Genomic DNA, 17,837 nt, shown 5'->3' on the forward strand with positions numbered 1-17,837 from the left:
ACTTGATAAATTGAATGTGGATGTCCAACCAGTAAAACTGAAACTTAGTACTATGACAGCAATTGACACAATCATATCGAGGTAGAGTGTTCATGGTCTACAAGTTCGAGGACTCCACTCCGAGAGCCGTATTCAGCTACAGCAGGCCTACAGCCTTGACTTTATCCCGGTGGATAAGTCTTATGTTCCAATAAAGGAAACCGCATTACTGTGGCCTCATCTCAGAAGCTTCGCAGATAATTTAACACCCCTCAAGACTGTGATGTAGGGCTCCTAATCGGATACGACTGTCCAGCAGCACTAGCTCCTCGTGAGGTCATCTTAGATGGTGAAAACCAACCATTTGCACAGAGATCAGAACTACGATGGAGTATAATAGGCTCCTCAAACCCCCACTTAGACAGACAAGGAAGTCAGAGCTTTGTGCATCGACTCACAGTAAAAGATCTGCCTGTTCCATCGGCAACAGATGTTCTAAAGGCCCTGGAATCAGACTTTATTGAGAGAACTGGACGGGCATTATGAAATGCCTCTCCCCTTTAAAGGCAACAGTACGCCCAACCTGCTAAACAACAAAAGGTTAGCCACGGTTCGCCTGCAGTGTCTCAAGAAAAAATGAAAGGCCAACAAACAATAATGTGATCAATACAAAACATTCATGGAAGGAACCATTAACAAAGGTGATGCATAGCCTGCCCCTTGGACATCCGAGGGACAGACAGAGTGGTACCTGCTGCATCACGGCATCTATCAGCCCAAAAAACCAGATCAGTTGAGAGTCGTTTTTGACTGTTCGGCCAAATTCCATGGTGTTTCTCTAAATGACAATCTGCTAACTGGCCCTGATCTAATCAATCGTGGCATCAGGCCTTCAGTGTGCATATTGTGTATAGTCCTCTGCAAACCTATTCAGTGTACATACTGTATATAGTCCTCTGCAAACATGGTGGCATCAGGCCTTAAGTGTGCTTATTGCATATAGTCCTCTGCAAACCTATTCAGTGTACTGTGTCCTCTGCAAACCTATGGTGGCATCAGGCCTTCAGGGTGAATATTGTACTGTATGTAGTCCTCTGCAAACTTATGTTGGTGTCATGCCTTAAATGTGTCTTAAACCACCACACACAAAAGTTTGCACATTTACATGAATTTTGTGGCATTCCTATTTTATTGTGTTTGTCTAAATGCATACTAGTGCAGACGGTAGATATATTTATGACTGAAGTTACCAACACTCACTCACTCACTCACTCACTCACTCACTCACTCACTCACTCACTCACTCACTCACTCACTCACTCACTCACTCACTCACTCACTCACTCACTCACTCACACACACAGAGAGAGAGAGAATGTTACCTTGTGTGTAATTCACAGTTTTTGTTGATGTACTGTATATGCACTCTTAATGATGCTAAATTCTACAAGGCAAATAAATTAACTTAAAACTTAGTTCCCTGGCCCCATTCATCTTTGTAAGTAAATGTTCTGTTTTGCCTTTATTATTTTTTACAGAATGCACCAGAATGCTTCGTTTGTTTATGAAAATCACAAAAAGAATCTTCTGAGGGACGATGCCCCCAGACCCCCCTACAGGTGTTTGGAATGCAAACGTTCAGCCCCCCCCCTCAAATAAATTCCACCAGCCGCCACTGCTGGCGTGTCATCAGTTCCAAGTGTGGCCCGCCCCTCAATGTGGACTGCTCCGTCTGCGGGCTGCAGTCAGGGGCATATGGTCAGGGGTACTTGTCTCCGTCGGGATGTCGGAAACACAATGCAATTCGCCGCCCGATCAGTGGGGATCGCTACGCAAGACTGGCCTAATCCCTAGACGCGGGATAGGTAAGGATTTTGATTGTTGTGCTTCCGGCTCACAGTGAACGATGATGTCCGAGGATGGGCAAGCTACGGAAAGTGTCTCCGTTTCACTTAAAGCACTTTACGCAGTAGTAAAAACAGCATTTAAAACCTTTCAAACCTAGTCCTTCTCGTCCTCTCGTATTATGTAAGAATATTAGATTGTGGGTTTTTATCCACAACAGTTAAATATGTTCCTAAACATGTCACCGTGCGGCTCAACTTTGGAAGAACAGCTTTCGTCCATAATGGACGTCCTTGCGAAAGCTGCCGTATCTGAAATTAGCCAACTGTTCTCGGAAGGCTCGGCTACACTTCGTCTACAAATAACTCGGAGCCTGAAAGAAAACGAAGCGCTGAGGACGAAGATGAAGGTGATGAGGAGTGAGCTGTTTTCTTTGCGGCATCAAACAAGATCAAATGCATCGCGTGCTTCAAGTCGTTTCACCCTGGATCGAGCCAACATCTGCAAACCACGGACTAAATCACTGGGAAATGGTGAGTTGAGTCCCGGCTGTGATAGGTGGAAAACAGGAAGGTTCAAGTGTTCAGGGGGGCCCTATGAGTTGTTACATTTATAGTATTTGGAACAAGTTATGATTTTAATAATCATGATTCTAGATCAAAACGACTAATGATTTATATCGGAGAATCTATCTACCTCACAACGCATAGCTGATATATTTTGACGATACACCCATTTCTGGCCCTTTTACATGGTCTGGGATGTTATGAATTCTTCAACATCGACATCAGGGCAAAAGCCCCTGGTGGACACAGGGTGGTTGCCCAGCAGGGTTTCAAGACAGTTGCCACATGTGCTGGTGTATCATTCTCAAACATCAATTCATTCAAAACGTATACATTTTAGCTGATCAGCTTACAGGGAATGACACATTGTCGCTTGTTATTTTCCAAATATAATTGCTGACTCGCATGGCATGTTGTGCTCATATCATTTTGCGCTGGTGTTCGTTCAGTGACCTCAACCTGGTCACCCGCTTGAGCTTTGAGTCGTGGGTGGGGGGGGGGGGGGGGCTGGAGGAGACATCCCTCTCTAAAACTCTGAATCTGTGTATTCAGTACACATTTAAACCTGTGTACAGTGGCGATCCTACGTCCACTTCCGCCCCGGGCAGCGGGGGGGGGGGGGGGGGGTTAAGGGTTTCTCTCCGTCTATACGAACAAGTGTGCGCCTGCAGCCAGAGGGGGCGCCAAAATACCTATTCCCCACGCAATATTATGTCGTACTTCATTGATAACCGCTGCGCAACGCATTTTTTTTTTATACTGCTCGTGGCGCCCCCCATATGATTTGCCGCCCCCCGCAAATATGCCGCCCCGGGCGTCTGCCCGGGTCGCCCGTGCCTAAAACCGCCACTGCCTGTGTACATTCACATACATTTAAATAGTTTATTTCACGTTTGCAAATACACATTCTATTTTTGTGCAAATAACATATTGGAACAATCACTTTATGTCATTTTTTCCCTCTGCAGAAAACGGCGATGACTTTGAAGACCGCAGCACACAGCGCGGCGCCACCTCAGATAGTCTGCATGTGGACTCCCCTGGCTCCTCCCACATGTCCAGTCACAGCGAGGAGCTGAGTATCCTGAGCGTCCACGGAAAGGGGGAGGGCCCACTGTCGCTGGATGGAAATGACACCCTCTTCACCACGTCCGAACTGGAGGCCCTGAGCTCGCTCTCTGGCCAAAGTGTTGCCACGAGCCTGGAGCGAGCCGAGCAGCAGACTTTGCAGGTTGGAAATCATCTTCTCATTCACTATCCAAAAGAGAGGCTTCCTCTGCTACAATTCCATCACACACCCATAGAAAGCATACACATTTGTGATTCAATGTGTCGTTAGTGGGCATTGACAACTATTCTATGCTAATGAAAGAATATTTCTTGTGTGTGTTTTCCCTCTTCATGTGGAAAGCAGCAGACCCCAGACATTATTTTAATCAAGGAGGAAGAGGATATTGGTGGATGCATGCCCCCTGTAGGTTAGTAATACACATTACATCCATGCAGGCAGACGACCTGGATTACCTGACAATGAACTAGATTTTACCTGCGCTAAAAAGCCTGGTCCTCTTTTGAATATTACAGGTGAAAAAACTGATAACCGGGGTTGTGTCTTTATGACCTCCCCACCTCCTTAAGAAGGAGGAGACGTAGCGGTGTCTTCTCAGCTGGAGCATTTATCCCTTGACCTCCCCAAGAGGGACAAGGAAAAGGCATAAACAACAAAAAGAAGTTGTTAGGATAGAGATCAAAATATAATTCTTCCAATAGACAAGTGTGTACAAAGTACATCCTGTTTCACTTTGTGCAAGTAATAAAGTTAGAAAAATTACTTAATAATTTCTTTCCCTCTGCAGAAGACTTCGATGACTTTGGAGACCGCAGCAAACAGTGCGACGCCACCTCGGATAGTCTGCATGTGGACGCCCCTGGCTCCTCCCACATGTCCAGTCACAGCGAGGAGCTGAGGATCCTGAGCGTCCACGGGGAAGGGGAGGGCCCACTGGACGGCCATGACACCCTCTTCACGTCCGAACTGGAGGCTATTAACTCGCTGTCCGCGGACCACAGCGTGGCCAACAGCCTGGAGCAGCTGGTCAACCGCGAGGAGCTGACTGGAAAGGTTGGAAATCATCTTCTCATTCACCATCCAAAAGAGAGGCTTCCTCTGTTACAACTCCAGCACACACCCATAGAAAGCATACACCTTTATGATTCAATGTGTCCTAAGTGGGCATTGACAACTATTCTATGCTAATGAAAGAATATTTCTGGTGTGTGTTTCCCTCTTCATGTGGAAAGCAGCAGACCCCTGACACCATTTTAATCAAGGAGGAAGAGGATATTGGTGGATGCATCCCCCCTGTAGGTTAGTAATACACATTACATCCATGCAGGCAAATTACCTGGATTACCTGACAATCTACTAGATTCTACCTGCGCTAAAAAGCCTGGTCCTCTTCTGAAAGCGCATCATAACCAGGAGGGGTGTAACGGTACACAAAAGTCGCGGCTCGGTACGTACCTCGGTTTTTACGGTACGGTATGGTTAATAAGTAATTTAAAAAAAAAACTGCTTGTTTCTCAACCCGTTGATAAGCAGCAATGAAAACACCAATAAACTTGGTTATGGAATTTGCATTTCTGAATTCCCAGACAGGGGTTGTTGAAGAGCTGGGTTTGCACAGCTTGTTTTTGTTTTTCACAGCACCGGTGATAGTAACACCTGGATGGTGCCTTTTCAAATGCGTGTGCATGTTAAAAGTGCTGTACGTAGACACGGAGAGCCCTCACCATAGCCGGAGAGCGTGTCGGAGACCTTGTCCGTAGCTTACGTGTGCATCCAATATTTTTTAACTATCCGTCAACGCCATGAACCCATTGGTCGATGCAACGGAGACGGCAAGGGCTGTGATTGGTCCTCTAACAAAATCATTTCCTGAATCACTTCTCCGGTTTGACTTTGCACCTTAATTACTTTGTAGATTATTTACTTTGCACTAGGGGTGTGCACGGGTACACGTGTACAAGTTTAGTTAATCATAACCATTAAGGACAAATAAGTAAACTAAAACGGAAAAAATAAAACACTGCGCCATTCGTTTCAATGGGGTTCGCGACGGTCCATTCTTTCAACATAAGGTTTACATTTATAATTCGAAATTCGTCCCAGCCTTTATACCACAAATACTCTTGGGTCTATAGCATACAACCGCGTTTTCTGATTACATGTAATGTAACAGTAAGCTGACAACATCCTAATTATCACCGCAACTGCAAATTAACCACATGGAGAGATAACCATGGCAACCGGTCAACAAATTTTCTTTTTGCGATCATTCTGATCGCGCATCCGCCGTGTTGATAAACAAATAATCCTTCTATAGCGCGACTGTGGTCCACTTTAACTCATGGCTGCCAGCAATTTTCAGTGCAGAGAGCCCCATACCGCAAAGCGTTTTACAGCATTTTGACTGATTTCTTAAGACCCACTGAACAGTGAGTTCTATGACTATGTAAACACCGAAACTACCAAAAGACAGAGTAGACTCTCTTCTTACATCAGGAACAAACCGTTTCTTTCTACCTTTTTCCTATCGTTAGTAATCGGCAGTAGAACACACGTTGGTTTCACCAAAAACCAGTTTTTGACCCAAAATGGAGAAAACAAGCTTTTTTTTTGAAAATAAACTTTTTTTGCTTTAGTGACACCTTCAACATCTGAAAAGTGGTTTCCCTCCATTAAACAGCAAAAACAACATTGAGGAAGGTATTTTGATAGGACAATAATAATTTATTTGCAAATATATAACCAATATATTATATAAATATAAATATAATATATATATTTTTTTTACTTCAAAATGTCACGGTTGTACAATTCTTTGCAGGTATGTATTTCTGTATGTTGTCGCAGCTATATCAAATCCTGTGCACGTGTGTGTGTGCGCGCGCGCGCGTGCATGCTTGTTTCCCACCCTACACAAAATAGTTCAGCTTAGTGTGGTAAGCTGTAAAAAACTCTCCTGCGTACAAGGGGACACAACAGGACTGACGCCACATTTTTGTCTCGCTGCGCAGACCCCTGCGAGCAGAGACCCTACACCTCCTTGCTGGTCTCCCTGTCTTGCTGGTGGGCATCAGGTGTTTGAGTTTGTGTCTGCTTAGCTCTCCGTCTAGCCTGCTCTCTGGGTCAGTGTTATATGGCGCTCTCGGCCTTCCTCCAAGTCCCCAGACCCCTCAACCCCCACACCTGCCACTTCCTCCTCCTCCACCTCCTCCTCCTCCTCCTCACACCCCCCCACATGTCGCTTTACTGTCCAGGACTTCACTTCCCTGCGAATGAACTCCAAGAGGGTTTTACACTCCCCTGGGTTTCTGGCTCGGTATCGGACATAGGCGTTAAACATGCATAGTTGGAAGAGATAGGCTATAAACTTCTTGGACAAGTTCAGCGATCTTCGAATGAAGGGATAGTATGCAATAGTTTGGTCCAACTTGTTTACCCCATTCATGGATGCATTGTACGCAGCAACACACTCTGGCTTGAGCTGAGCAACCTTGTCTTTGTTTCCCCTCCTCCACACATCAACCCCCTGCATGCTACCTTGGTGGCAGATAGTCACCATCCTCACCAACCGTTTGTCCTGCCATGCTACTACCATCACCCTCTCATTGTGCCGCACAACTTTTTCCTCCAACCCCAAATCAGTCTTTGTCATCTCTCTGATGATCTGAGGTTCCCCCCTATGTTTACTCAGTGTTCCACAGACGTTGGTTTGCACTCCCAGTAAACGTTCACACAGTGCTACAGAATTTATAACCATGACCTGGTCTCCTTGAACCATGATCAAGGAGAGAGAACACTATCTCTGGCAGTGTACTAGCTTCCCCAACATAAGGACGCATATTGAAGCAGTACCCAGTAGCAGAGTCACACAGTATGTAGGATTTGATTCAATATTTCACAGGCTTTTGTGGGTTATACAACCTGAAAGATAGGTGCCCCCGTCACTGCATCATACCCTCATCAATGCAAATGTTTTGCCCTGGTTGATACATCTCCTTGAACTTTCCCACAATGTAATCTAACACTGGGCGGACTTTGTACATTTTGTCAGTCGCATCCTATAATGCATTATTGTTGAAATGAAGGAACCTCCATATAATCTGAAATCTGTTCCTTGGCATAGTCTTGCCAAAATGGGGCGTAGCATCTACCTCATCAACACTCCAGTACAGTTCAAGGTTTGACTTTTTGATATAACCAGTGAGAAAACTGAGTCCAAAGAAATTTTTCAATTCTGGGACTGACACTGGTTTCCATGCATTACCTCTGCTATATGGCAGATTGTCAGGGTGTGCTTCAAAATATTGACTTGCATACAGGTTGGTCTGATCCACAATATGTTGGAGCAGCTTGTCCGTCAGGAAGAGTGTCAGGAAGTCAGCTTGCAGGTCGCTATCCAGCTCCGCAGCAGCCCTCCGGGGTCCTGGGGTTGCAGTGAAGGGGAAATTGTTTGGTTGCCAGCCAGCTTGATGCCAGTCATCCCCGCGACCTCTGCTTGATGCACGACCTGTAAATTATAGAAATATATATAATTACCATAAAAATATAATTTTTTTATTACTGCGGTGTGATCTGAAGAATTTTCTTCTTTGCACTGCCAACAGGAGTGGGAGCTCTGCTGGATGCATGATCTGTAAATTGAAAATTGCTTCACATCAGTAAGCTGGCAACAGATGTTACAATATGAACTAGTGGGACTAAATGGCGTTCAATGTGACATGGACTGAAGCTAACAGTAGGAGTGGGAGTGCGAGCTCTGCTGGACGCACGATCTGTAAATTGTAAATTCCTTCACATCAGTAGGCTACTGGCAACACATATTAGCTACAGTAATGAACTAGTGGGACTAAATGGCGTTCATGTGACGCACTGAAGGAGGAGAGAAGGGGAAAAGTTATCTCTTACCTCCCTCACGTCTTCCCGCGTCAGGGGATGAGGCTCTGCTGTTCCCGGTTGACGGCAACCACTCGTCCGACGAATCTGGGTCAGGTTCGCTGAATTCATCAGCTGATGATTCGGAGACGTCTGCTGAAACACGCCGTGTAGGCCTTCTCTCTCTCCTTGGCCCGGGTTTTTCGTCAGAGGCTTTATCGTTTCAAACAACCGAGTCGATTCCGACACTGAGACACACATTCTGTTCTAAAGTTTCTCTCAGGTTTCGCTGGCGCTGTCACGTTAAAATTGTACCGGGGGCGAAAATTGTACCGGCCTACGTCATCGTTTGTTTACATCCTGACAACCTGCCCGGCAACAGACGACGCGATGCAGAAAACATGTTTCCAAACGACGAAATAACATAACACAGATAGCGGATCGCTATCTGTATTATGATAGATAGCGATAACACTTGTTTTTACTTTATATTTGTATTGTATTTAATTGTTTAATCGAAACAATAAAAAAAATTGCCCGCGAAACGGGCGAACGCGTCAAATTACAAATGTTTTGCCCGCGAAACGGGCGATCGCGTCAAATGACGTAGGAGGGTTCTTGAAACATAATACAGATAACGGATCGCTAGATAACACTTGTTTTTACTTTATATTTGTATTGTATTGAATTGTTTAATCGAATTTAGCTAGTAAACTGAGTGTTTTAAGCAGGTTTCATAGTCTAGAATGTTCAAGAACCTTCCTACGTGATTTGACGCGTCATTTGACGCGATCGCCTGTTTCGCGGGCAATTTTTTTTATTGTTTCGATATAACAATTAAATACAATACAAATATAAAGTAAAAACAAGTGTTATCGCTATCTATCATAATACAGATAGCGATCCGCTATCTGTATTATGTTATTTCGTCGTTTGGAAACATGTTTTCTGCATCGCGTCGTCTGTTGCCGGGCAGGTTGTCAGGTTGTCAGGATGTAAACAAACGATGACGTAGGCCGGTACAATTTTCGCCCCCGGTACAATTTTAACGTGACAGCGCCATGTTCACTTTCTTCACCCATTAGGGTACTGTTTACTCATCTCCCATCCAATTTGGCACAGCGCCGTTGCCACCTAGCGGGTCAGTTCGGTAGTACATTCTCTGTTTACAAGCCAGATCGCTCCCCCGCCCGTTCTGTTGAAAAACATAATAGACGTCATTGGCAGTCAATGAGTTAAAAGTAAAAAAAAAAAGGCATTAATTAATAAAACGGTTAACCGTGTACACTAAAAAAAAAAGGGGTTGTGTAACCGTTTACATTTTTTTGTAACCGTCACACCCCTACTTTGCACCGTAGGGACCAATAAAACACCAAATAAGATTTGAAAAGCTTTGGACTAGAGATGTCCGATATTAGCATAAAAATGTAATATCTGTCAATATCGGTATCGGATTTTTTTGAAAAAAATAAAAAAATAAAAAATATATAAACATGACACTTTTCCCTTAAATTAAGTTGAAGTATTTTTCTTATTTTGCACAGACAATGTTAACATTTGGAAAGCCTTGTTGCATTCAAGAATGCATCCAGTGGGGCATCACAATAACATTAAGCATGTTGTGTTAATTCCACAACAGGAGATATGTAATATTACCTAAATTAGGTTTGAGGAAAAATAACCCAAATATCGACATAGGAAGGCTGATATCGGAATCGAAAATTTAGAGTTGGACAATATCGCATATCGGATATCTGCAAAAAAGCCAATATCGGACATCCCTACTTTGGACGTTTATTTACAACACTGCTTACATGGTTTGTAGTCAACATATGAGATAGATCGGGCGGCGAATTGCACTGCGTAACCGATATCCCGACGGAGAGCTGCTGAGCGGATTATGGAGTCGGAGTAGTATACTTTGGCTAAACAGTCCGGGTGGAACTCCGACTTCAAGTTCTAAATTCCACATCGCAAAACAAGCCTTTACATTCACCATATTAACGCTATGTACGCCACATTTACGAAACGCGGTACACCTCTGTAACCGCTCCGAAGTGCCTGTACCGTGACGGTTCGGTACAAATACGTGTACCGTTATACCCCTAATAACCAGAGCCCTGCTAAAACACGAAGACTACTCATACAGTTAATACTAGAATGATTTACATCTTCTTAATGGCAGACAGGTGTAAGGAATGCTGAGATCAGCTCGGATTCCCAATATAACTACAGTATTGTTAAAACAGGTGAAAGGAAACAACAGATAACTGGGGTTGTGTCTTTATGACCTCCCCACATTCTTAAAAGGGGGAAACGTAGGGGTGCCTTCGAAGCTGGAGCATTTGTCCCTTGACCACCCCAAGGGGGACAAGGAAGGAGGCATAATCAACAAAAATAAGTTGGAAGGATAGAATGTCAAAATCGAATTCTTCCAATACACAAGTGTGTGCAAAGTACATACTGTATCCCTTTGTGCAAATAATGAATGAATATAATTACTTTCTGTCTGTCATTGTTTTCTTTCTGCAGAAGACTGCGATGACTTTGGAGACTTCAGCACACAGCGCAGCGCCACCTCGAATAGTCTGCATGTGGATGCCCCTGGCTCCTACCATATGTCAAGTCACACCGGGGAGCTGCGGATCCTGAGCGTCCACGGAAAAGGGGAGGGCCCGCTGGCGGACGGCCATGACACATTCTTCACCACATCCGAACCGGAGGCACTGAGCTCGCCGTCTGCGGACCGCAGCTTGGCCAAGAGCCTGGTCCAAAGTGAGGAGCTGACTGGGCATCGGGGCGGCCGCAAATGCCGGCCCGGTGTCTTGTTTGACAAGGGTTTTCCCGACAATACCAAGAAGACCACCTGTAAGCGTACCCACACTGGCGAGAAGCCCTACAGTTGTGACCAATGCTTGAAGAGTTTCAGTCAGAGCTGCAATCTGAAGAGCCACATGAGGACTCACTCCGGAGAGAAGCCATACAGCTGTGAACGATGCATGAAGAGTTTCAGTCAGGGCTCCCACCTGAAGAGCCACATGAGGACTCACTCTGGGGAGAAGCCCTACAGGTGTGACCAATGCATGAAGTGCTTCAGTAAGAGCTGCGACCTGAAAAGCCACATGAGGACTCACTCCGGGGAAAAGCCATACAGCTGTGACCGATGCATGAAGAGTTTCAGTCAGAGATCCAACCTGAAGAGCCACATGAGGACCCACTCTGGGGAGAAGCCCTACAGGTGTGACCAATGTATGAGGTGCTACAGTACAAACAACAGCCTGAAGATCCACATGAATATTCACTCCGAGGACAGGCTCAACAGGTGTGAACTTTGCTTGAAGTGCTTCACTACAAGCTGCGACCTGAAGAGACACATTAGGAATCATTCCGCCGAGAAGCCCTACAGCTGTGACCAATGCATGAAGCGCTTCAGTAAGAGCTGCGACCTGAAGGTCCACATTAGGACTCACTCCGGGGAGAAGCCCTACGAGTGTGACCAATGCATGAAGCGCTTCGGACGGGGCTCTCACCTGAAGAGCCACATGAGGACACACTCCGGGGAGAAGCCCTACAGGTGTGACCAATGCATGATGTGCTTCAGAGATTACTCCCACCTGAAGCGCCACATGAGAACTCACCCGGGGACAAGCCCTACAGGTGTGACCAATGTGTAAAACGCCAAAGGCCCCGTCATGTTCGTTATGGCCGACCGTCCAGACGGACCCCGGCGTTTTCGGGTCCTGCAAACACAGGAACACAGGAGCCGACTCACTCCGGGAAGAAGCATGTGTCTACAGTGCAACGCCAGCTTCAACGGCCCTAGCAATTGTCACATTGCGTTGGCACATGCTCAAGCACACGGGCAAGGGTGCTTTGTCATGGGGCAACGGGACGCTTTGTTTGACACCTCTATCCACTATTTGTTGAAAATGTAACTGCTGTATTTCTTTTTTCATCATGATTAAAGACGATTTCCAACTTTGGATTCGCTTTCTGTTTTGATTGTTGTAGATAATTGATGTCTGTGTGATGAATTCGTATTTTTTGAACACTTCGGACAAGCAAACGTTTGATTTAAATATGGAGCATTATCATTGGAAGATACAGGCAGCGAAGTTGTAAAGTATACATTCAACGATGGTTGTATGCTTATTTTAGCAAACTTTCACATTGTTGGGTAATCGAGCACAACAGTGACCGCCCCTTTTTTTAACAGCTCTGGTTCCGGAAGTAAATCTCCCATTTTCTCTGTTGAAATGTTCATAAAATCGTTATACAAAGTTTTTTAAACCTCGAACCAAGCCAATTGGTTCGTCAGGGTAGTAGTGACCATAAAACATGATTCGGGGCAAAAGGAATTTGGAAAACAGAAGAAAAGGCAATGGTACAAGACTACATTATTTTGGTGAAGGAGGAACTCTTCCCATAAACCTTTGAAAACTTTTCACAATGGTTCCAACCCACTGAGCGTTTTTCTTGCATCTTATAACCTTTATCATTCATATATTGTTTATGTTAGTAAAAGTTGTGTCATATATTCTGTGTATGTATGTATAGTCTTTCATATCGTGTATGGCGTTGTCATGGTACGTTCCTGATCCCAATCAAAGCGGAATAACGTTACTTTTAATACATGTGTGACATATTCATTCACCATTATGTATTCCTAGCTTTGATACTACAAAATTACTAAAAAGCACTGCTAGTGATATATCATCTATTTTTACTTTTATTTTTTATAATATATTCTATATCATATTTTCCATATGTTGAGCTCATTTCCTCTACAGTGAGCTCCACCAATCATTACCAGTCATGTTACACTTTAGGATTATGGGTAGTGTACTGGGGCCTCTACAAACTATTTTTTCCATAGGAAATTTTCTTTCCTATGGAGATGACCCGGAAGTGCTTTGAGGAAAGGTGCTAGGAAAGGAGCCTCGATGCTTCCTTAAACCCTCCTTTTGCATAGGTTCCTCCTGAGCAACCTTTGCGAAAGGAGATAGCGGTATCCCATAATCCTTTACGGCGGCCATATTTAAAGCAACGTGCCACCGACGAGGTTTACACACTACGCGAAGACGCACGTGAGACGCGGTAAAGCAGAAGAACAGAAGAGAAGAATATACAATTGATAATGGATACTAAATAAGAACAACTTTCCATTTGTTCACTTGCTTTAATGAACGATAGCAGTGAAATGACAATAATCAAACATGTCATGAGCAGCTAAAAGTGCGGGTAGGTTTACATCCAAATAGAGTCATTAACTTCCTGTTCCGCTATGTGCAACAACACAGAGGACCGTAGTGCAATATTCAATATCTCCCCCTGAGCCTTTAACACTCTAACACAAAGGCTGATTTAAAAAAAAAAAACAGCATTGAATGAACGGTTGTACGCACTACGCCATAAAAACGAGCGGAAAGTCCAACATGAACACAATGCCCACAGAACCCATTAAAGACTACCCCACAGCAAAGTCCTTATGCCAGGCAGGCACACCGGCCTTCCTGGTGGACCGGCGCAAGCCTGTTGCCGGCGACACGTCGGGCGGCATTGGGAGCGGGGCCACAGAGGCTGGCGGCGGCGTACGAGGGACGCCCTGGGCCGGCACCACTGGAACGATAGGGGTGGGCTGCATCCCGCGCCAGGGAGAGCCTGCAGGTGGCAGTGCCGGTGGTGGAGTGGGCCATAACTCTGTCACGGGCCTCACTGGGCCGCTCACAAGACCAGGCAGCTGCGGCGTTGCACTAAGTGCTGGTACAGCGACACGAGACGCCAGATCGTCATAGATCGATCGAGGTGGGGGCCGGTCACTGTGGACCGGGTAGAACTTGCGCAGGAATCTGCGGTTTCGAGTTGAGACCCTGCCCGATCCGTCAATCTTGACCACGTACTGATCGTGCTGGCGCACCTCAACGACACTGCCTGTCCTGTCCCACTTGTTAGGGTGAGGTCCCATCTGGTTCTGTACGCGGACAAAGTCCCCCACCTCGAGAGGTGGGAGGCTTTTGGTGTGCTCCGCCCAAGTGCCAGCTGTGCGGATGTGGCGTTTGCGGAGGGCCTCCTCCCTTGCCGTCAGCGTCTCACGCCATGTTACGTGCGGCCTGTACCTCCCGGGGGGAATCAGGATGAAGTCGCGGATGGGCCAGCCGAAGACACACATCGCCGGGGATAGCTTTGTGTCAGCCTCCGGCGTATTACGGTATTAGAGTATCGCCCTCTGCACAGCGTCGTGTCGAGTTCGCCCTTCGGGCCTGTATTGTCAGTGATGAGCCGCTTCATCGTCTTCACCCCGATCTCTGCGCGGCAGTTGCTGTGGGGGAAGGCCACCGATGCGAGGCGGTGGAGTACGCCCCATCTGCGAAGGAAAGACCTGGTCTCGGCGGAGGTGAACTCTGGCCCCCCGTCCGATGCAAGCTCTTCCGGAGTCCCGTACGTGGCAAAGGCACGGCACGGCGTAGGTGGCATATGAGGTCTGCAGCGCCACCTGTCGACTTCGAGATGATTGGCCAATTCGAGTAGCGGTCAACTATCACAAGGTAGTGTACACCCCTGTGCATGAAAAAGTCTGAACACACAGCCTGGAAGGGGTAAATGGCCATGACAGGCGGGGTCGGCGGCGCCGTGGGCTGAGAGGGTGCCATCCGGTGGCAGTGTTCACAGTTATTCCGAGTGGCACAGATGTCAGCCGACATGCCTGGCCAGAACACAGACAATTCCGGGTGGGCGGTCATCATGGAGACACCTTGGTGGGCAGCGTGCAGGGTGCTCAGCACTTCGCCACGGAGTGAGGGTGGTATGACTACCCTATCCTTGTACAGGACCACCCCATCAGCTGATGTGATGTCCTCGCGGTACTGATGGAAGCCACGAAACACCACCGGCATCCCAGCCCTCGTCCCTGGGAAGCTGTCTGCTGCCATCTCCTCCAACGTGCGCATATCATCGCTGCTGCTCATTGTCTCCCTGACGCGGTCCCATGTCACGGACTGCAGCGATTCAAGCCCCGGAGCGCACCAGGCCAGGTCGCCCTCCTCAACATCATCGGCCACCGGCCCTGCCCACCGTATGAGAGACAGCACATCAGCGTGTGCGCTGGGTGAGAGGTGGGTCACCATGGCTGCATTGTCGTCTGGAAGATCCATGGGTGACAGGCACGATGCGCCGACCGGCCTGCGCGACATGGCATCTGCAGCCCTGTTCCTCATTCCGGGGACATGTATGATGCGGAAACGATAGCGCAGGGTCTTCTCCTTGAGGTTCCTGAGACCGGGGTTGGGTATGTCGTCGAGTGCTCTGTCGCCAAGGAGTTTGAGTAATGGCTTGTGGTCTACTGCCATAATCAGGTCCCTGCAGCCCAACACGACGTAGCGCGCTTTGTCCAAGGCGTCAGCGACTGCGAGCGCCTCGCCCTCTACAGGCGCGTATCTGGCCTCGGCCGCGTGTGTGCTAACAGGGTCACCTTCCATCTATCAGCGCAGCAGAAGGGCCTGACCGGCGTGCACCGACAGTGCTTCTGGAACAGCCAGAAGCCAACACCCTCTTTTGACCAGTCCGTGGAGAGGCATGTTGGCTTGGACTTGTCAAAGATGCGGACGCCGCGCTCGATCTCCTCGACGATCTCCTCCTTTGATTCGCGGAAAACGTCCTCCAATTCCGGAGACCCCTCGAAGCGTACCCCATGCAGTAGGAGTTTCCGGAACGGTTGCATGCGTTCGGCCATTGTGAAGCCCGCAACGTCCACCGAGGGTGCGGCGAAGACAAATTTATCCGGGTTGAGGATGATGCCGTTCCTGCCACAAACCTCCAGCCATTGTGCCGCCTGGAAGTAGCTCTCTTCAACTGTATCAGCCCACAGGAGCGTGTCGTCCACACACTTGGTCTTGTTGCCGATGTCCGCAACCAACTCATCATAGCGCCTTGAGTACCCATCTCCCGACGCCATGTACCCTTGTGGCGCTGAAAGGTACCGGTAGCTCCCCCATGGGGTGTGGCGTCTTGTGGCGCTCATCTTCATGCAGTGGGACGCTGTGGTAGCCATTCCAGGCGTCGAATACAGTCTTGCGTTTCGCACATGGCACCTGTCTCGCCTGGTGGAAGGGAGATTGCGTGTGGTGGGTCTCACGGAGCGCATGCTTGTTCAGTGCTTGGAAATCGACGGTGTGTCATGGCTTGCCGTTCTTCTTTGGGCAAATCACCATGCGGTGACACCACGTCACTGGCGTGCCGATGGGCACTTCTTCCAGCACGCCAAGAGGAACGTCCTGGTCAAGGCCCGCTTTCACCTCACCTTGCCAGTGTATGGCGACTGGGATGGGGGTGTGGCAGGCGACTGGCATTGCATCCTCATCGAGCATGAGACGAAGCGGTGGACCAGACATCCTCGGCAAGGGCTGGTGGGCACAAGTATTGAATGTGCTCTGAGCGTATAGTCAAAGTAAGTGTCTCCGTAGAGCTTCCCTGTTAGCCTCCGTGGCCGGCATGGGGAGCGTGGTTGGCCTGGTTGGAGGTTCCGCACGCTGCGGGCAGTCACATGGGTCTAAGGTCGCGAGGTTGACCTCCCCGAGTGTTGGGAACCTGTCTGAGATCATGCCCAGGTCCACACAGGCTGCACGACACAGGAATATATGGTCTGAGGTGTCAGTCACGTACGCGATCTGGCGCGTCTCCAATCTTCGGGCGTCGCTGCTGTTACCAGCGAACCTGACGACGGCGGCCCCCGAGAATCTGTATGCCTTCATTATTTGCGGCCTTCATGGTCATGGATACGGGAATGAGGTCGTCTGTGCTCAGGCCCATCTGTTCCGCGACCTTGACGCTGAACAGGCAGCTATGGCCCCCCGTGTCAGCCATGGCAGGCAGGGTCACAGTGTGGGTGCGTTTCCGGAGGTCGAGGCCCAGTGCTTTGTAATCCTCGTTTTCAGTGGTGAGTGTGAGGTGGATGTATGGCTGTGAGTTGCACAGGCGCTTCATCCACTTGTCACACATGTCATCATACAGGTGGTGAGCGAGGGGGGGTGTGCGTACCATGTCGGTCTGCTATGCCGCGGGCGATCACATCGCGCAATATTTCCTCTGTGAAGACGTTGACTTGGTCACACCCCTCCTTAGTGCATGTCATTTCATATTTACACGTGCCTGCCTGCCCTTTTAAGTGAGCATGAAATTATCGGATGGGCTCTTCGTGTGAGGTCTTTTCTCAGATCCTCCTCACAGCACTCTAGCAGTTGTGTGACAACAACTGATCCAATTAGTTTAGTGCCCCTCTTGTACTCACCCCAGCGGGTTAGGAAGTATGACCAGGTCTCGGCTGTTCCAGCCAACGCTATGGACGGGCGCCTGAGTTTCTCCATTTTGGCATTTGCGTGTGGTTCCCTGGGGGCTGCAGCTTGTGTGGTCGCATGTATGTTCAGCATGGCCACCACCACTGCTGCTTCTGCATGTGTAGCCACATAGTCACACTCCTCGATAGGGCAAGGCACATCCATCCTTGGTCTCAC

The 17,837-nt window shown here is 47.9% G+C and overlaps 1 protein-coding gene across 2 annotated transcripts; it reads left to right on the forward strand.

The window, feature by feature from the left end:
• The first annotated feature begins 1,743 nt into the window (after positions 1-1,743).
• On the forward strand, positions 1,744-12,314 carry LOC115547388 (zinc finger protein 345). Of its 2 annotated transcripts, none has more exons than XM_030361587.1 (6): positions 1,744-2,357; positions 3,359-3,621; positions 3,805-3,868; positions 4,247-4,512; positions 4,692-4,758; positions 10,864-12,314. In XM_030361587.1, exons 1-6 carry the CDS (start codon positions 2,051-2,053, stop codon positions 12,003-12,005), a joined length of 2,109 nt encoding a protein of 702 aa, XP_030217447.1. In that variant the 5' UTR covers positions 1,744-2,050; the 3' UTR covers positions 12,006-12,314. The 2 variants fall into 2 exon arrangements, with proteins under 2 accessions (XP_030217447.1, XP_030217449.1); XM_030361589.1 differs by having other exon boundaries at positions 4,695-4,758.
• The last annotated feature ends 5,523 nt before the right edge of the window (positions 12,315-17,837 follow it).

This window comes from Gadus morhua, chromosome 7, assembly GCF_902167405.1.
Source record: "Gadus morhua chromosome 7, gadMor3.0, whole genome shotgun sequence".
Lineage (NCBI taxonomy): Eukaryota > Metazoa > Chordata > Actinopteri > Gadiformes > Gadidae > Gadus > Gadus morhua.